The 19,971-nt window shown below is 62.6% G+C and overlaps 1 protein-coding gene across 2 annotated transcripts in view; it reads right to left on the bottom strand.

Annotated features, from left to right (window-relative positions):
- Positions 1-1,121: 1,121 nt before the first annotated feature.
- The window catches only part of DIS3L2 (DIS3 like 3'-5' exoribonuclease 2), a 222,139-nt gene continuing 203,289 nt past the window's right edge, over positions 1,122-19,971 (bottom strand). For both annotated transcript variants that reach the window (XM_090284986.1, XM_090284987.1), the window contains 7 exons: positions 7,484-7,667; positions 6,728-6,814; positions 4,599-4,746; positions 3,882-4,012; positions 3,623-3,727; positions 2,206-2,310; positions 1,122-1,628 (listed from right to left, as the gene is read on the bottom strand). In XM_090284986.1, the coding sequence (XP_090141112.1) occupies positions 1,464-1,628; positions 2,206-2,310; positions 3,623-3,727; positions 3,882-4,012; positions 4,599-4,746; positions 6,728-6,814; positions 7,484-7,667 (925 nt within the window). In that variant the 3' untranslated portion in view covers positions 1,122-1,463. The remainder of the gene's footprint in view (positions 1,629-2,205; positions 2,311-3,622; positions 3,728-3,881; positions 4,013-4,598; positions 4,747-6,727; positions 6,815-7,483; positions 7,668-19,971) is intronic.

The raw sequence follows: 19,971 nt of genomic DNA, 5'->3' as shown, positions 1-19,971 counted from the left end.
GGCGGGCACCTGCCCCATTTTCCCTGGGGCCGCTCCTCCCTAGAACTGGGAGAGGGTGTCACTTTCTTTCTAGGAGGGTAGGATGAAAGATACGAAGGCCCGGAAACCACCTCACCCAAACACCAAACCACTAGACGCCCATCTCTCTTCCAGATACTTGGTTCCAGAAGCCTCTGGGCACGAGAACAGAGAGAAGACACGTTGGAAGTGGCAGGAAGGACAGCCTGAAAGCTGACAGGAGTTAAGAAGAAGGAGCAGGAGGCAGGTACAGTCATGTGTCCTTTGTCCCCTCAGGCACCCAGCCCGGTGCTGAGTGCACAGTGAACCACAGCCCCTGGTGACAGATAAAAGCAGCCATGCCTGGTCACTGGGAGGCCCTCCTGCCAGATAGTGTGTTGACTTTTTCTTTGAAGAAAGTGCATTATCACTGGGCCAAATGGGCTTGTTAACTCCATTCCCCTGACACACCGCGGTGAACCCCACCCAGGCTCTTGGTCACCCCGGTTTCCTGGCTAGTTTCTGGAAGTTCTGGGGGAAGCCAACCTGTGGTCCCCTAGTTTGCTGGGGAAGGAGCACAGGGAGAGAGAGGGTGCTGCCCAGAGGCCCGCGGTCTCTGTCCCTGCACCCCACCAGTGGCTGTCAGGGTGCCGGACGGGGGGCTAGGCCGGGCTCAGCCACCAGGAGCTCGCCGGCCCCACGCTCCTTCGGCACTGCTGGGGTGCAAGATTGGGACTGAAAGCGCTGAGGTGCTGGCTGGCACCATGGCGTGGGGACAGGGCCAGGGCTCTGGCCTAGGGAGAGGCGGAGGGGTGTCACAGGACCCTGCCGGCAGAGAGGAAGTGGTCGGGGCAGGGACGGACACAGCCACTGGAGGGGCAGGGGGCGGTGGCGTGAGCTTGCCGCCTTGCATACTAATCACACTTCTAATTAGCCAGAATGAGACGCTGGCACCAATCTGCCATGTGGTCAGTTCTGTGAATCATCCTGGAATTGACAGGAAGGTTCCAGAAGGTGGTGACCCCAGCTCAGCTGTGAGGGCTGGAGCCTGAGCCAGGGTCCTAGGCCCAAGGGGCGCCCTGCTGCCCTGGCCTCCCAGGGGTGCCCCACACACCAGACGGCCCTTCTCACCCGATTTTATTCCAGGACACTGATTTGCTGGAAAGCCCGTTTCCTGGGCAGGGGACGGCAGTCGGGGCGGAAGGGAGACCGGCCCCTCAGGAGCCCCGGGCCCCACTCTGCTATGGGGAGCACTGGCCAGGTCCAGGCCCCCCACCAGTCCCACCCTCTCCCTTCCAGTTCATTTAAAAACTGAGCTGCAAAAATAAAATAAAATGAAAAAATAAAAATAAAACCCTGAGTTATTAAAAACCAAATTAAAAATCCCCTTTGGTGCCAAAAGGTCCTATTCCTAAAAGCCAGCGACGGGGCCCGCAGGTAGGCGGGGTGGCGCCAGGATGGCGGCTTCAGTCCTCCTGCTCCTGGTCACAGTCACAGTCAGAGTCACACTGCTTCTGGTCCTGCAGGCCCAGGAGGGCCTCGGTGCCCGGCCGCTTGAGGACGGCGCTGTACCTGAGGGCTGCGTCCTCCGCCCGCAGCACCACCTCCACCAGGCTGAAGAGGCTGAGCACCTGCGGCAGAGCAGAGCCCGCACAGTGACGCGGGTGGGTCTCGGGCGGCCCCCCACGGGCCAGGAGGGCCAGGGGCCCGCTCCGTCCAGCCTGGCCCCGGGACCACGTGCTCAGCCTCTTTACGCCTCTGGGGACGGTCTGAGAGCCGAGAGCCCACTCAAGTACCGAGGCCACGGGGCCTTGGCACCGAGTACATAGTGGGCACTCGGTGTCGGGGGCAGGAGTGGGGTCCGGGCTGGCCTTCGGAGCACGTCGTAGGTAAGAACTGTTGTTACATACACTTTCGTGGGCAGGAGGTCCATGGCTTTCCTCAGACTCTCAAAAGGTCCCAAAAGTTAAGGACCCTGCTTTAAAGAGAGGCAGAGCCTCCCCCACGCCTGCCTCTCCCCACAGTGGGCACCCCCGAGGGAGGGAAGGCAGTGCCAGAAAGCTGCGGGGGTGGGGGGGAGAAACTGGTGCCCACCCACCCGGGAGCCTGAGTGCGCCCCAGGGGGCAGGAGGAGGGCTCCCCAAGAGCCGGGGCTGGGCAGGGACACAGGGGCGGCCCGGGAAAGCTGCCCCAGCCCCGGGTTCTGACCTGCTGCGCTGGCTTCTGTGCCATGTCCTCCTCAGGTTCCCAGACGAGTGTGAGCACCGGCTTCTTGCCCACCTTCTGGAAGTGGTGAGACCGAAGGGGCAGGGCCTGGGGGTGCACACACCTGGCTCTCAGGCCCTGGGCTCCGGCTGCTGCCTCCTCACCTTGCAGCCTGCAGGGCCCAACACTGGGAGGCAGCCTCCTGCCTCGGCCCACCGCTGACCGGCCTTCAGGGAGCTCCCTGCCCTGACGCCCAGCCCAGTGCCGGCTGCTTGACTTTCTGGGAGAGACCACCCCACCCTCACCTCTGGCCGGCTTCAGGGCGGCCCAGCCAGGCCATCTCTGGCTGAGGCAGCACAGGGCCAGGAGCTAGGCCAGGGGCCCTGTGTGTCATTCGGGAAGCGGCGGGTCTGTCCTGGCTCATCGAGGCCGGGCCTGAGGCGGACCTGGCACCTGAGGCTGGAGGGCTGCCGCCCCTGCTGGCACTGGGTCTGTTAGCCCTGACTCGGGGCTGGGCTGTCTGCAGAGATGACCCAGACCTTGAACTTCTGTCTGCTCAGGAACACCACGATTTCAGGAATTCAGGACAAAAGCCTGATTGGTTCCAGCTGAACTCTATTCTGTCTCTTCTGTTTTGCTCCATTTTGTTAATATCATGTTTATTCCACACTATGTGCTTTCGATGTTGGGAAATTCAAAGTCAGGGTTGGGAGCCAGGTGGCGACCTGCTAACCACAAGATAGGCTGAAACAGCTCTGTCAGGTGGCCTTGGCCAGGCACCAAGAACTTGGAAGGAAGAGCCACCTGGGGCAGAGGCTGGTCTTTCCCTTTTGTTTAGTGGCCATGGGCCATTCTTTCTGCTCTTTCCTTCCTCCATGTTCCCATAAAAAACCTCACAAAGCCTGCCTGCCCTGCCGTTCTGTACCAGTGTGGAGGGACCTGTGTTCTGGCTGCCTCGGTCCTTGGAGAAGAGGCCCAGGCCTGACCCCTGGCCTGGATCCCCCATCCCAGGAGGGTGCAGTTGAGTGTCTTGGCAGGGCCCATGGGTGGGCTTGGTGCTGGGTGGGGGAGGGGAGGCAAGGTCAAGGGCGCCATACCCTCTGCCACCTTGTGCCAGCATAGCCCACACCTGAAGTGAGGGTGCAGTCTGGAGCCCCCAGAGCGGACAGGGACAGCAGGGTGCTCGGCCTGCGAGCCCACCCTCCACGGTGGTGCACACTAAGGGCTTCCCCGGGCAGGGACCCCACCAAGTGCCGAGGCACAGCGGAGGGGACCCCAGCAGTGGGAACGGGCAGTGAAAACTGGGGGTCTGCCAGCAGGGAGGGCGTAAAAGCTGTGGCCCCGGCACCCATTTCTTAGCTGACGCAAGTCTGCACCCCACAGCCGGCCTCGGCCTGCTCGGGGGGCCCCGCACACTCACACTGCAGTAGATGCGCTTCTGCACCCCGTAGCGCAGCACCAGCACGTCGAAGGCTTGGTTCAGGACGCCCAGCACCATGGCTTCTGACTCCAGGGGGCCGCTCTCCTGCAGGGCAGGGCTCCAGCCAAGGCTCGGCCACAGATGGGGCACCCCCCCCCCCAGGGCCCACCCCGGCTCCCCCAGGCCCCTTGTGAGCAGCTGCCCAGGAGGGGAGGCGGGGCAGAGGGGAGGGGGACGGGTGCCGGGACGGTGGCCTCACCCTGACCAGCACAGCGAAGAAGAGGCTGGCGCTGAGCTCCTGCACGCGCTTGGACGCCATGCGGCGGTCGTTGCAATGGTCGGCCTGCTTCTGCACCGCGCTGGGCTCCCCGTCTGGCAGCGCCCTGTAGCCTGGAGAGAGGGTGGTTGGGGCCACAGCGAGGGGGGCTGCTCTGTGTGCTCTGGGGTGGCTGGGTAGTGGGCAGTGTGGTGCCCCCGGCCAGGCGAGTTGGAGTCTGGGAGGCCACGCAGAACAAAGGCCTCCTGCTGCGCAGCTCCCAAGGCTGAGAACGGTGGGGCTACTTTGGTTAGGGTCGCAAACCCCAGCCTTTTTCTTTTCTTTTATTTCAGATTTTATTTGTTTTTAGAGAGAGAAGAAGGGAGGGAGAAAGAGAGGGAGAGAAACATCTATTGGTTCCTCTTGCACATTCCCCAACTGGGAACCTGGCCTGCAACCCAGGCCTGTGCCCTGACTGGGAATCGAACCAGCGACCTTTTGGTTTGCGGGAGGACGGCCAACCCACTGAGCCATGCTGGTCAGGTTTGGGTTTCTATGAGCCCTGATCCGGTTTCCCCTACAGGGACTCACAGAGGGTGAGTTTCAGGCCCAGGTTCCCCGCTGCTGGGGCTGCTCACCCCTTGGGGCTCCCTCAGTCCCAGTGGTGCGGCCCCTGGGCATGCACTGTGGGGGCCTGCGGCCCTGAGCTGTGCCCCTCACCGAGTGCGGCGGCCAGGAGCCGGTGCACCATGACGTCGGCGAAGCGGCGGATGGGCGAGGTGAAGTGTGTGTAGAGCGGCACGTTGAGGGCGTAGTGCCGGAACAGCTCCTCGTCCCGCAGTGCCCCTGAGCAGAAGTACAGGGCCACCTGTGGGGGTGGCGGGGGTGGCGGTGTCAGAGCCTGGCCAGGCCAGATGGGGCTGGGTCAGGGGTTCCACACCCCTCGCCCCCAACACCCCACCTCGTGGCAGCCGAGGCAGGCAGCGGCTCACTGCCTGCCAGCCTCTGTCCTGCCTGTCCCTCATCGTCTGTCCTGGGGCCAAGGCCCAGGGTAGAGATTACCACTGGGGTTCAGTAAGGGACGCCAAGTCGCTCCAGGGGCCCAGCAGAGTCCCAGGCTGGAGAGGCCGGTGGTGCCGGGAGCCCGGCCCCAGGCCCTGAGGCTGCCTGCCCTGCATCCGAGCTCCCAGGGCTGGGAATCAAAGAGGCGCTGCTGCCTGGGAGCTGACGCACCGGTTCCTCCCTGCGCGCTAACTCGCAGGCTCCCGGGCTGCTCATGTGCGCCCCGCTCTCTCCCCTGTCTGGGGGCTCGCTCAGCCACGCGGGCAGCCAGCTCCAGTTACTCTGCTGTACGGAGGCCCTGGGACCCAGGCTGCCGCTGGTGGGGACCTGCTCTGCTCCCCAACTCTGCTTCTCGTCCATCTGCTGCAGGGCCATGGGTTACGTCCTGGGCAAGTCACGGGGGGAGGTGGGAGCTGCCTCCACCCCGAGCTCCGTCTTGGCTCTGTTCTCGAAGACGCCCCAGTTCCCCGGATGAGCTGGGCTGAGGAGGAGAGCAGACCCTGGCTCCCTCCCTGGCTGACAAAGGTGGGTGAGTGGGGACCGTGGCTCCTCCGCAGTGACCAGCCCTCCCAGGACAGCCCTGGTGTCCCATTTCTGCAGGTCACGTAGGAAAGGCCAGGAGAAGTCCCCTCGTTTTCAGGTGCTGGGTGACTCGGGAAGGGCTCCTATCCAGGGAGCTCCAGGGCGGGTTAGGTCTTGGAGGTGGGACGTTTTTAGGGACAGGGAATGGGGAGCCCATTGGCCCCGCAGGACCCCGCCATGCGGCAGTTCTTGGGACCTAGGAGCACCTGGCGGGCAGAGTGGTGCTGAGCCCAGTGGCCACAGGTTCGCCCGGCCTCCCTGTGCAGGGTTTAAGGGGCTTGGTGGGGGGCAGACAGCTATGACCCGGCAGGGCAAGGGCAGCCAGCCCGTAACACGCCCTGACGGCTCCATCCCTGGCAGAGCGAAGATGCACCCCCAAATCAGTTGTGGCCAGATGGGGCGAGCGATCTGGTGCTAGTGAGAAGAATTAATAGTGCCGAGTGACTGAACCCCTGAAAACTGGTCTGTCACTGCCCCCCCTCCCCACCCCCCAGGCTGCAGCCCAGAGCTGGCCATGTTAGCACCTGCAGCGCCTGCTGGCTTGACAGCGCCCTGGGCAGGCTCCTTCCCAAGATGCTCGGGCTCACAGCTCAGCCTTGGAGGGCCGAGAGGCTGCCAGGAGCCCGTCGTGACCCACCCACCCCCACCCCCAAGGCTGCCAGCCCATTATCCTGCCTGCAGACACAGGCCCGCAGCCTGACCCCTCTTCTCCCAGCCGGTGAGAGGGAGATTTCTTTACCCGGGGTTCTCAAGCCACGGCGGGGGGCTGAGGACCGCTCTGCTGTGTGGCTGCTGTGGGCAACCTTCTCTCCCCTCCAGGGTCTCCATCTGGCCACGACCACCCCCCATTCCTTTCCGCAACCTGGTGCGGTCCGGTCTGTGGGGACCGGGCACTGAAGGCCTGGTGCCTGCCCTGGGGCAGCCCCCTGCCTTCTGCCAGCACACGGAGCCCCAGAGGCCACGCAGCGGACAGCGGCGCCGACACTGAGCCTCTAACAGGCCGAGACCGGCCGGCCGTGAGCAGCGAGGCGGGCAGGACTGAGCTGGAGGCAGCAGCAGGTCAGGCTTAGCCCAGGGCGGACCTGCCCCAGGTGTTGCCAGGGGGCGTCTTCCCCACTCCTCCCCTTGGGCCCTTGGGGTGTGCAGAGATCCTTGGGGAGTGCTCCTGGGAGAAGGGGCCGGATGGGGGAAAGGCCCCTCCTTACCTGCATGGGCCGGGAGCACATGTTGGTGAGCACCTCCTTCCGGGCCAGTGAGTACTTGTCATCTCCAAATATTTCGGTCAGACTTTTCTAGAAGCAAGCCCACGTGATATGCAGTCAGGCCTGGGGAGAGGCTATGGGGCCCCGTCGGCCGCTGAGGCACGCAGCCCTGCTCAGAAGGCCACGGGCGAGGTGCAGGCGCCTGCGGGTGCCGGCCTGGGTCCCCCACCGGCTCGCCTTGAGGGCGGCGGCTCTGAGGTCAGGCCCTGCACGCACCGCTGCCGGCCTGGACGGGCCGGTGTCCAGCTGTTTGACCTCAGGCAGCTCCCCAGCCACCCGGGGCTGGGGGATCAGGGCTGAGGCCATGGGTGCCTGAGCTCCACGAGGCGTGGGCCCGGGCAGGGGACACTGACACCACCTACCACACAGCGCACGCTCGGGCTTCTGATGACCCAGCTCCTACAGAGAGCCCTCGGCCCAAGCCCACCCCGGCCCTGGCTGCAGCACCCCGGCCCACCACTGCGCCTCCAGTGGCTTCCCTCGCCTGGTCCTGGTGGGGAACACAGCCCACGGCCAGGGCCTCGGGGACTCAGAGGCCTTCTCTTCAGGGCTTCCTCGCTCTCTTGCGGGGAAGTCCTGGCAGAAGGGGAACGGGCCCTGGTGGGAGGCAGAGGCTGCTGTACCCCCACCTTCCAGGCCTTCCTCCTACTCTTCCCCCACAGGGTCTCTCCCTGCCTCCCCCCACCTCCCGGCACTCACATGGAGGGCTCCAGAGGAGCTGAAGTCCATGGACAGCCCCATCTGGTCACAGAATTCCTCCAGGTCATTGAGCATCCTGGCTTGGGGTGGGGGGTGCCGGCGCAGGAGCGCCCTCTCAGGGAAGGTGCGGTAGATTTTGTGGGCCACTGCCATGTTGGCCAGGAGCATGAACTCCTCCACGAGCCTGCGGGGGGGTGGGGGGGTGGAGGAGGGACCCATCAGGCACCAGCCATTCTTTCTGTCCCAGGCTCTCTGCCGGAGGGCTTTCTGGCACGCTTAGTCTCAGCCTAGAGATGCCCTTCCATCATGCAATCCCCGCTGTCCCTCGGGGTGCCCTCGCTCTCACCCCTGCTCACCCCTCACTGCAGCGTCAGCTTGTGCGCTGCCTGCCTACTGGAGAGAGGGCGCAGGCGCGGGGTCTGTCTTATCCTCCGTAGCCGCCCCGGGGCTTCACCCTGCCTCACGCACAGAAGGTGCTCAGTGAATATCTCTGCTGAGTGACTAGCCTCCCAGAACACCCGGAGGTACCCCGGCTGTGAGAAAACAATGTGCCCAACACCCCAAAGAGCACCCTGTTCCCAGGAGCGCTGGGCTCCCCTGCCCCCTGGGGAGACGAGGGTTTCTGAGTCCCGAACAGCAAGAGGGAAATCCCAGATCACGGGATAAGGCAAAGGTGCCACCGGGGTGTTCCAACCCCGGCCAGCCAATCTCTCAGGAGTCAGCGCTCTGGGTCTGCTCCCCTGGCGTGGAATGAGGATCAGCAACAGCTGTGAGAGGACACAGCTCACTGAGGACCCGGGGGAAGAGGGGCCCGACGGCGGGTGGAGGAAGAGCGCCAGACTGCGGCGCCCCGCAGAGGCAGGCTGGGTCTCAGAGACTGGGGTCAGTAGCCCCCATCCCGATCTGGGGCAGCCACGTGCTGCTCCCCACCAACCTGGGGCTCCGCGGAGCCCGCACGTGCACAACAGTGGAGGCCTCTCGGGATTGGGCTCAGGCGCGTGCTGGTGCCCTGGTGGCCAGGGTGCCCTGAGTGGGGAAAGCCTTGCCCAGAACAGGAAAGACTCTCCCTGCTTGAATCTGAACCCCAGGCTGCATCTCAAGCCTGTGCTTCTCCCACGAAGGCAGGAGAGGCTGGGGAGGAAGCCCCAGCAGGCCAGGGGGCAGGCTGAGGCCCGGCATGAATGTGTCTTTCTGGAGGTGTGGGCAGTGCTGCAGGGTTGGCCCTGTCACCTTGCTAAGCTCTCGGAGAGAAAAGCAGCCAGTGGGGGCGCTGGTGGTGGAGGGGGTGGAGTGTGAGAATGTGTGGGGGGCCCCTGCTCCCCAGAGACGGGGTCTGCCTCAGCCGGAGTGCGGCTCTGGTGCCATGCTGCCCCGCTGTCCCGCCAGCACACCGACCTCTCCCAGAAGCCCTCTCTACAAGTTGCACGCTCCTAGCCTCTCCTCTTCGGGACTGCTGTGGACCAGCCCCCACTGGGGGGCAGGGATAAGGCGTGGGCCTCTGCTGGCCCATGTACCTTGCAGGAAGCCCATTAGGATGCCCCGACAGCCTTTAAAGTGGCCGTCCTGCCCCCTGCCCACCCCACCTGTTCTTGTACACGTCACTTCCTACTGAACGGCCCCTGAGTTCAAGCACCTGAACCCAACCACCAAAAACCTCCTAAGATGAGCTCTGGATCTGGTTCCATACGCTATGCTGTGGGACCCTGAACAAGTCCCGGGCCTTTTCTGAGCCTCCTTTTTCTCAAAAGGAATAATAATACGTGGCACCCGCTTCCCACAGGGTGGCTGTGAAGACCTCCGGGATAAGGGCGACCCTGTGCCTGCCCCGCCCTCAGCCTCAGGACAGGAGGGGGCTCTCCTCTCCCCCACCCTCCATGCAGGCGGCCAGCCTGGGGTCCCTCTGAGCGCTGTGACTCTCACCCCGCCTCTCCCCGCTTCCTCACCACCTAAATGCTTCAGAGGCACCGTCACTCAATAGTTTGTTCACTCAACAAACATCACCGTGTGCCAGGCAGTTCTAGACTGGCCTTCCGTGCAGCCCGAGCGCCGCTTTGGGCAGGGGCGCCCACGTGCCAGGGAGCCTTGGTCTCCAGCCCGCGGCAGGCTACGGTGAAGACCTGGGCTGCGTTTTGCCAGCGTGGCCAGCAGGGGGCAGCATGTCCCCACAGCAGGGCTGCGCTGGGGCGGCTTCTGCCTGCCCCCCAACCCTGCTTGGTCAGAGGAACCCAATGGTTGGGCAGCCCCCCCAGGCCGAGCCACAGTCCTGCTCCCAGGTCCTGCCTCACCTCTCAAGGTCCTAGGTAAGGGGAACAGCGGAAAAGTGATGGGGAGGGGAGGGCCAATGTCCAGAGCCCCATGTAGTGACGACCCACCCCAGTCCAACTGCTTCTCCAGCGACCCCACTGCTTGCCATCCCTGGACACACCTAGCTGAGGCTGCTAAGAGAAAAACACGTGTGCTCTTACTGACCCTGAGAGCCGGGCCTGGCGCAGCTCTGGACACAGAGGCTGACCTTGGACAGGTCCCTGGGTGCCTTCTGATTCTTGGAGTCTCAGCCCCCTCCTTGCAACAGCGGTGGAGTTAGGAGGGCAGCCTGTGGAACCCTCTCCAAATTAGTTTGCTGATATCAGGCATTCATCCTGGAAAAATGTCAATGTCACCTAACGGGAGACAGTGCAGCAATTAGCCCAGATCCCCGAGTGTGGCCACGGCTCATCAGTGTTTTAGGACAGCTGCAGGCCCACTTCCCCACAACCTGGCCTTCAATCCTTCTCATACCAGCAGGTGGGAGAGGGAGGGAGGGAGAAAACCTGCCAACCTGTGAGCATGAGAGGCAGCAGCGGGCCTGGAGCGCCCTGGAGGTCAAGCCCTGTGCAGATGGAACCGGGTCCCCATGGGGCACGGGGCACGGGGCACGAAGGCTAAGGAAAAGCCAAGCAGCCAGCAACCAGATGCCAGAGTTCAGGATTCACTGTCAGAAACTTGGCCAGGCAGCAGGGGTGGGGCAGTGAGGGGCTGTTGTCACAGCCCTCATCTGGGGCCAGCCAAGGCCCCGCACACACTCGACAGGTCCCCCTCCCGGGGCAGTTTGCTGGAAGGCCAGCAGGGGGCCCCCAACATCTTCCTTCCACAGGACCTGGGACGTGGCAGGAGCAGCTTAGAACCCAGGAACTTCGGGGCAGGAAAGAGCCTTGGTTTATAAAGGGCAGCCCTGCAGCCCAAGGTCCAGGGGTCTCTGGACTCCCATTCCATGTCTCTCCCTCCACCAAGGCCAGAGGGCTGCACGCAGCCAGGGAATGCGACCTGCAGGGTAGTGAAGAGTTCTGACAGCTGACCCCATGAGCAAGCACCCCTTCACCTTGATCGCCTCCCTCTTTCGGGGGGCAGTGCGCAAGCACAGGCCCACAGCCAGGCCTCAGTCAGAGCCCCAAGCTGTTCTGGGTGGTTAGGACGCACCTCTGAGGGCAAGCAGCACTCACTGGGGTCTGGGAACCCGAGTGGGGATGGAGCCCTGCATGCTGCCTGGCCTCAGACCCTGCTCCCTGACCTGGAAAGCTGCCCCTGATCATAACCTTCCCCCGAGCAACCCCCCTCCCAGCATGGCAGACCCATGAGATCACAGTCCTGCTGGGGCGGGGTAGGCGAGCCGGAACCCAGCAACTGCCTGACGACTGCTTTAAATCAGGGCTCTAGAATGGCCGCCAGCCAGGATCACCTTCCAGCACAGCAAGCCAAGCCCTCAGAGACAAGGCCTTGGTTCCAAGCCTGGCATCTGCTGAGCATCTGGAGCCAGTGCTACTGGGGGACCCCGCTCTGGAGGTCTGGGGTGGGCTCTGCTGTGACAGACGGCTGAACAGCCAGCTGGGGACCATGCACCCCTTCACAGCGTCCCACCTCCACGTGCTCTGGGCCTCCAGGTGCTGGAGGGCAACACAGAAGGGCAGATGGGTGGCTTCTCATGGCGGGGAGGGGCTGAGCCAGCTGAGAGGTGTCAGAGTCCCCGCGGGCTATGGCAGACAGCAGGCAAGACCACAGGCGGACCACACACAAGCCCACACACTCCTCCCACAGCAAAGACGGCCTGGTTCTAGAGGTGTTACTGTCACTGAGAGGGTCAAGTATAAATGTATGCCAAGTGCTGGAGGTTATTCTACTGGACATTTTTACTGCGGGACACCCTTCGCCTTGGAGATGCCAATGTGCCCCCCAACTTTACAGGGAGGAGCTGCTCATTGGTTACAGAGCCGGTGTGTCACAGCTTAAAGGGTGGTGTTTGGGAAAGGCCACTCTGCCTGGCAAGGGTCAGACCATGGCTCCGTGACAACTGGGCTAAAGTGCTGCACTTTCTGAGGAAGGCTGCCGGCCTTTGACCATCAGGGACCTGGACTGAGCGCCCCTCTGCTCATCCGGAAGGCGGGGGCTCCGTTTTCTGTCTGGTGGGTGCTGAGGCTCCTGCTCTTCAGCCCTCCTGACCTTGTTCCCTTGCTCAGGCCCGGCCACCTGGTCACCAGCTCAGCAGCTTGCCCGAATCCCAGCTCTGCATGCTCACTAGTTGTGTGATTTCAGGTACATTTCCTACCCTCTCTGAATCTGTTCATTTACGTGAAGAATTCGGATGCAATATGCAAGGGCCTGGCCTTAATCAAATATTACATCATTATTATGCATGCTGCGGGTGTGCCGGAGCCAGGCGGGCCCAACCCCAGGACTTGGGCTGAACGGGCAAGATGCCCAGCGGCTTCTGCTGTCCCTCCTCCCACCACAGTGACACCCCTCACCCAGGGTCCAGGCTGTCCCCTCCTACCAACGGGCCTCCCTACTTCTAGTTACGCCTGCTCTGTTTCTTCCTTCACACCCAGAACGGTGTATTCTTTCTTGAGGACAAACCTGGTCACTTTCTTGCCAGAAGCCCTTCAGCGGCCACCACTGCCCTCGAGACAGTTCCGCCTCCTGGTCAAATGAGGTTTATCTAGCTGGTTGTCACGTGCCCAGACCCCTCTTCTTTCTCCCTGCCCCCATCCCTTACACATCCACCGTCCTGAACCCTGTGGCCCTTGTTGCGCTGCTGTTTCCTCAGCCTGGAATCCTGGGCTGCGCTGCTCTTTTTCTTAATGTCCCTTCCTCTGCGCAGGTGCCGTGAAGTGCCCGCCCTATCTTGGCACTACCAGGACTGCCTCTGCAACCGTGGGCTGTCTACCAGGGTCCCGAAGCAAGGCCTGGCCCAGCGCAGGTGCCCAATAAATCTGTGCAGAATGAGGGAGTCACAAGACGGGGCGCATTCAGGAGTCAGGAGGGCTAGCCCCCTGCCACCATGCCCTTTTCTGCCCGGGCACACAGCCCTCACAGGGCTTGCCTGAGATCCTCCCCAAACAAGGCTGGAGAGAAGCCACAGCCCGCTCTTGCTCTCCCCCTGTCCCTCGGCCCTCCTACAGCAAGCCGGCGTCATCGTTCCCCGGAACAAGTCGCTGGCTCGTTTCTGTCCGTTCTCTTACTCATCCTCCAACCTGAGCTGCTGCAGTGGGTCAGGGCAGCGAGCGAGAGACAAGACACCCTGTAAGTACCTGTGACAGACAACATCACATGCTAGGTGCAGCCCATTAAACCCTCCGGCAGGCCCGGGAGGCATCTGTAATCCCTTTCTACTGGTAGGTATAGAAAGGAAAGGTCATGGCCCCAAGTCCCACTACTCCCTGAGCAGCAGCTGGGATTCAGAAACGGGGCTGTGTGACCTCGAGGCCCAGCTGCCACCAGAGAGCCTTGGCCTGCCCTCCCGGCGCCCCAGCCTTGGGAGGACATATGTCCAGAAATTCAAGGTCAATTCCAGGTGATAGCAATACTTTCCACAAAGGGGTGAAACAGCAAAGGTGTGAAGGCCAAAAAAGAAAAACAAAACAAAACAAAACAGGCCTGTCTGGAAGAGAAGGCACTGAGGACAGAGGAGGGCTGTGCAGTGGGGACTTCTTGAGGGGGCGGGTGGGGCTGGGGAGGCTGCAGAAGGAGGGATGGACATGAAGGAGAAGAACCCAGGGATGGGGACACAGGGACCAGAGGCCAGGTGCGACTCAGAAGGAAGCCGAAGAGTCCGACGGCCGCCAAGGAGCTGCCAGAGGCAGCAAGAAAGGGCAGGTCATGCCAGAGTCCAGAGACACACACCAGGGGTCAGACAGGAGGGCTTGGGGCGGGGGGTGAGAGGAGGGAATAAGGCCCAGCTGGCCCGCGGTGAAGAGGGGGAGCGGCCTCCGAGTCTCCGTGGCGGTGGGCGCGGGGAAGCTGATTCAGAAACGCAAAGATGAAAGAGCGAGGGAGGCCGGCCAGGGGGGACACTGCTCAGTCCGTGCCCTGGTTTTCTGAGTGCTGTTTCACGGATTCAGAAGGTCGGAATGTGCCTTCAGAGGCAAAGGAGCTCCTGAGGAAGCGCCGGCACTGAGTGTGTGACCAGCCAGCATTGGAGGAGGAAGGGCAGCCTCCCAGGCAGACCTGGGGCGGGGGGCGTTGGTCCCTGTCCCGAGCCACTGGCAGGCACAGTCCCATCGAGGTCAGCGCTGGGCTGTGTCCGCTCCCCCTGCGCGCGGCCCACCCAGAGGGCAGAGGGAGGCTGGCGCCCATGGGCAGCAGGACCCTCCGCAGCTGAGGGAGGCCCCGGCTCAGGGCCCTCGCGCTCCGCCTCTCTGCCCCTCTGCGCTAACCCTCTCACCCAGCCCCGCCGGAGACGCTGGGCCCCTGAGGACGTTCCACTTCCAGATCCATTTTACCAGCTAAACCAGATGAGGAACTGCTCCACCCCTTCCATACTCAGAACACTCAGAAAGTGGCTTTGGAAACGGCCCGGGAGCCGGGCAGCCAGGGCAGCGGCATGGCTGGTGCCCAACCCTGGAAATGCATCCACTTTCAAAGACCAGAACCAAGTGAGAGACCAGGACAGCCTCTGCTGCCCTCAGCCCAAGGGCCCTGGTCACGGCTCCGTGGGTGTGGACGCAGAGGGGATCAGGCCACGCGCAGAGGTTGCTCAGTTAGCTCTCGGTGTGATGGGCACGGCTCCCAGCCAGTCTCAGGGGCGTCCCTTCGGAAGAGCACACGTGCCCGCTGGGGCCCAGCCTCGCAGTGGGCTGTGCAGCCCGCAGGGCCGGAGCGGTGGCTACCCTCGGGGCGGACCTGCTGCTCTGCCACAGCCCCAAACCGAGCGTCGTGTGGTGGGAAGCTGGCAGGGCCCGGGCGCAGGGGCACGATGGGAGGCAGTGGCCGAGGAGCACTTGAGTGGGAGCCGCCGGGCTGAGCGGCTGAAGCTCTCTGTGGCAGCTCTGTCCCGGGCCAGGCCAGGGTGGGGCTGGTGGCCTGGGAGCTGGGATGCGGGGGCCCGGAGAGAGGGAGCTGCAGGCCGACTAGGCCAGGGTGGGTAGGGGAGCCCATGGGAGGAAATCTGGCAGACTAAGTGACGGGCGCCCGCCCACAGCCGACTGGGCACCCATGCTGAGCACCTGCATGGAGGGAGCTGCAGCCCAGGGCGGCCCACACGTCAGAGCTCGGGCCTCTCGCTGACCCCTCTCCTCCTGGGCGCGCTGCAACCTGCTGAGCGTTTTGGACATTCCCACGAAACCACAGGGAAATGAATGGGGCCTCGTTCACAGGCATGGAAAACCCCAGAGGAGAAGGCCTCTGCAGCCAGACATAACAGGCCCTGTGGGCGAGGCCGGAGCCAGGTTTCCTCTTCGGGGAGGCTGACTCCACTCCAGGCCTTTCTATAGGTTCGGCGGGCGCGGCCCAGCTGCAGCGAGGCAGGTTCAGCTGCTTGTTTTTCTAGCTCGGAAGGAAGTCTCCAGAGGCTAGGCCTCCGGAGCACGGGCCCTCGGGCCCTGCCAAAGGGAGGCCCCGTGGTTGCGGTAGGCAGGGGTGGGGGCTCGCTGGGGAGCCGGGGGACAGGCAGAAAACCCTTTGTCAGCGTAAAGAGAAGCCGCGCCGCCTTCCCGAGGTTCAGGGCTCTGCTCGGGGAGGCGCGGGCCCGGCCTGAACACGGCAGCGCCCGGGGCACAGGGCTCCCCTAAGCAGAACCAGGTGGCAGTGTCTGCTGGGCGGTCAGGCCGCGCTGGCTCGGCCCCGGTGCTGACACACATGCCTTCCTCCGCTTCCAGCTGCTGTCCAACGGGAACTGGAACCGCTGACCAGAGGAGGTGTGGCCAGGACGCACGGAGGCCCAGCCATTTCGGGAGCCCCCGCAGGGCCCCCAACAGCTCTGCTGCCCTGCTTGGGCTCCCGGGCCAGGGGGTCTCTTTCATGTCGCAGCCCAACAGTGGGGGCCGGCTCTGTCGCCTCGGACAAGCTCCGCCGGGCCAGCCAAGTCAGCACGGACGTTGGGAGCGGTCACTCTGATGTTAAGGTTAGGCTGTGGGCGTGGAGATCAAAGAGCAGGTGTGGTCTGTTCCCTCGCTCATCCCTGCCCCCCACCCCTGAGACAGCTACATGAGGGAGGATGAGGCCCATGCACCTGGGAACTCATGTCGTCCGGCTTTTGCTTTGCCCACCTTCCCAAAGACGCTCTCGGCCCCACGGCACTGGGTGCAGCGCCCGCTGAGCAGGGCCACCCCCCCAGGCACAAGGCCACTAATGCCGCAGGGGAATAGCTGCCGGTCTCAGGCTGAGCTGTCTGCGTGCAGTATCTCACCGAGTCCTCACAAAAGCCTTGCACAGGAGGGAAACAGTGTGAGAGGCCAAGGATGGTGAGCACTTAGGTCACATAAGCAGACGGTGGCAGGGCTGTGATCTGGAGAATGGTCTTTTTCACTCCAAAGCCTGTTCTCCACGGCCAACCTGCAGCTGAGGCCCCGCCTATCTGGTGCAAGTAGAAGACAAGGTCACGTGTCCAGGAGAAAAGGGTTTCCTGGCCTGGGCCAGATAGGAATCTGAGTGCTTTAGCTCAGTCGTGGTTCCTCCACCATAAAGAAGGAACCTGTGTTTCCAGGTCTCCCCCAACCCCAGCGACGGAGACCTACAGCGGAGCGGCTCGGCGGGCTACCGGAGGCGCTGGCCAGGGCGGCAAGGCCTGTGGAGGCCCTCAGCCCCGGGAGGCGGCTTCTTGCATCCAAGGCTGAGGTCCCTTGGCCCCTGCAGGCCCTTGCTGGCCGCCTCCTGACCCCAGCCCAGCTTCCCCACAGTCACGAGGAAGTCGGCACCCCCACACTCTGGGCCCCTCTTGGCTGGTGGGCACCCAGCCTCTCAAGGATTCCCCCCGGGGCTCCCACGCTGCTCCCTCTGCCTCCGCGCCCCAGCCCCGCTTCTCCCGGCAGTCATGTTGAGTTTTCGAGGCTCCTCTCAGGCCCAGAACTCATCACGGGGTCACCTGTTTTCCTCTCTGGGGGTAGGCCTCGCTCATTTCTGTACCCCAGGGCCAGTGGCATGTACAGGTGCTGATGAAGCGTTTGAGGAACAAACGGGTGTGTCAGAGACGCGATTTGCCCAGGAGAAGGGCCTCAGGGTGGTGGTTTGGTTGCTGCTGCTTCCTTTAGGTTATTCCTGCCGGGAGGCGGGCACGTGACCTCGGCGGACGGAGCTCAGAGGGCTTCTGCCGGCCTAGTGGGACTCGCTGAGTCTGCTCGCGTGACATTCCCGCTCGCCTGTGGGTGGCTGTCGCTTAGAGCCAACACACGGCGACAGTGTGCTGGGGCTCACAAGCCAACTGGTCTTTGATCTACACACTGAAGACTTGTGAAAGGAATAGATACACAATTCAGACCAAAAGTCGATTTCAAAAGCACGGACTCATCTCACTTGTCTGGAGCTCTACTGCACACAGTCTTGAATATTTGAAACATGGGGCAGGACCAGGAAAACCAGCAACAAAGACTGGGAGCAGCCCACGCGGGCGGGGCCCAGGCGCCGACTGTGGTTCCCAGAAAAGCCACTCAGAGCCTTTCCTCTTCCTGAGCCATCGGACCCTCCACGGGGCCTCCTGACAGCCACACCCCACGGGGCCTCACGCGCACACCAGCCTGGCGAGGGTGTTGTCAGCCCCTTCCGCACAGCGGGAGAGAAGTGACAAGTGACGGTGAGGGGGGCCCCAGGGCCCCAGGGAGGCCGAGTGAAGACACCTGGCGCGGAGGGGCACTCGGTGCAGGGGGGCGGAGGACACTGTGCAGCACAGCAGCGCACGCGGAAACCCTTGGGTGTCATAACCTGGACTCTCCGAAGGGCGACGTTACGTCCAGTTGACACCATCAAAGCTAACAGTAGGTGTCTAAATGAAAAGTTTTGGTGCATGACCTAATGAATCCCTTTCCAGGTGAAAGTATGTTCTGCATAACAATTCCTTCCTGAAGGGTCCAGATGGCTCAAACGTGAGGGACTGATCTAGTGACCCTGGCTGGTCTTCCACCGTGTGAGACGCGGAGCAGAAGACAGCCAGCAGGGCACGTGAGGTAGCTGCAGAGAGTCAGGGTGCCGGCACTCCGAGGGGGTGATGATGGGGGGTGGTCTGCGCCCCTGCTCCTGCGAGCCTCCCTTCTGTGTGTTTCCCACAGCCCTTCAATTCCACAGCGATGACAGCACATTGTCAATCCAGGGAATGAGCCACGTCCTCTGCCATCCCAGTCCACCCTCACGTCTGGAACCTACCGCCACTGACCACCCTGGAGGCGGAGGGCAGAGACCGCGTCTCCCTCGTCTGCTCCTCGGAACCTGGCCCAGCAGTGCCTGGCACGGCCGTGGGGCAGACAGGGGTCAGCGGAGTGGCATGTGCTCTGTAGCCCAGCGAGGCCTGTGCTGCTGGGTTTCCAGAGCAGCCGCGCGGGTCCTCCCTTTCTTTCACTTGCCTCAGCGGGCACGAGCTGGCCGCCTGCTGGGCCCCTTGGTGAGGTCTTTGCTCACCCGGGTGCCGACCACTGGAGAGGTGTGCTAAGAAGAGAGAGTGATCGTGTCCAATTCCTCTTTAATAAAGGAAGCAGCCCCTCGGTGATTTATACCCATTGATGGCCTTTGTTATCAAGCACAGCGCTTTCTTCAGGCTCTGGAGGTTTCCTGCCCAACCACCAAGAAAAAGCCGCAATGCCCCAGAGAGCTGGGGAGTGGTAGTGAAGACAGATCCGAAACACTTCCCCACACAGAGCACAGCCAAGAGCCGAGAGCCAAGCACGTTCTGGTCACCTGCCAGGCAGCTGCAGGAGGTGACGGCCACGGGCACCTTTCTTCGGGCTTGGAGCCAACACGCAGTTCTGTGGCCTGTTTCCTGTGGTGACTGACCTCCCTGAGAGCCTCTCAGGCCTCTGTGGCCTGGGCCCAGGCTCCTGGACTTCCAGGTACCCAGAAGGGGGTGTTTGCACAGAGGGACTTGCCGCTAAGGATCTGGACATGCCCTGGAGTCTGCCGTGACGCGCCGGCACGGAGCGGCCAGAGGCCCGTGTCCACCTGCCGGGAACCGAGAGGGCCTGCTATTCCAGGGTGGGAGTAGCCGGAATATGAGCAGCCTCAGGCAGAGGTCCTGGAAAGGGGCAGGCCTCCTCGGGTCTGAAACCTGCCCCGCTGAGCATCTGCTCATAAAGCTAAGCTTCAGGGCCAAAGAGCAGTCCTCCCCAGATATAAGCAACCCATGGGTGGGCCAACACCTGGAGAGGCAGAAAAAGGTACGTGAGTCATGCCAGGAAACTCTGAAAAAGGTATGGATGGGGCAGGTAGAGGTACCGAGAAAACAAATATGCTAATTCACCCCGTCTTCCCTCGTGGGTCAAAGCATGTCAGCACGTGCTAGAAACCATCCGGAACAAACCAATGGAGGGTCCCAGCTGTGCTGGGCTGAGCGGCCCGGGAGGCCCCCAGACCAAGGAGAACTGCAGTCATGGCGAAAAGACGGGTCAGGAGAAAGGCGGAGCTTACAACAGAAATTCAACTCAAGAAGGAAAAAAGGTGGTTTGCCTAATGTAACCCTGTGCTAAGTCAACTAAGAAAACACTCCCTTTAATAAGGTCTTTGAGAACTGAAAATTGTTTAGTTTCGAGAGTTCCTGGTACCCTAGAATTTTCTGTCTCGCAGGGAGCTCCCTTGGGTCGCCCCCGGTGGTTGTTTGGGCCGCAGAGGAGGGCGGGAGAGTAGCAAGGACAGCCTGGCCTGGCCACCCCGGGCTGGCCTGGGTTCGCGTTTGGGTCTCTCCCCTCCCTGCCCTCTTCCTTCTTCTCCCCAGACCTCAGCAGGGAAAGGCACCGGAGGCTCACAGAGGTTGGGAAACTGTCCATGGCTGAGAACGAACCCAAACGCTGCCTCGAAGACAAGCAAGACAGAACCACAGAGGGGGGTCCCGGAGGCAGCGGATCCATCCTTTCCCCTCCCGTCTCCCGCACTGACACCCTCTTTTTCAGGTCTCTGGGGGCCAAAGCTTAGCGATACCTACAACCCCTAAACTCCCCTCTTACATTGCTTACAACGACAGAATGGTTAAATAAACCATACCAGAGCCACATGCAGAAGAGTATGCAGCTGTCACACTATTTATAAATAACTTTTATTACACA

The sequence above is a fragment of the Furipterus horrens genome, unplaced genomic scaffold (genome assembly GCF_987537825.1).
Source record: "Furipterus horrens unplaced genomic scaffold, mFurHor1.1.pri manual_scaffold_1, whole genome shotgun sequence".
Taxonomy (NCBI): domain Eukaryota; kingdom Metazoa; phylum Chordata; class Mammalia; order Chiroptera; family Furipteridae; genus Furipterus; species Furipterus horrens.
Note: the sequence above shows the minus strand (reverse complement) of the source record. Positions and strands in the feature narration are given on the sequence as shown.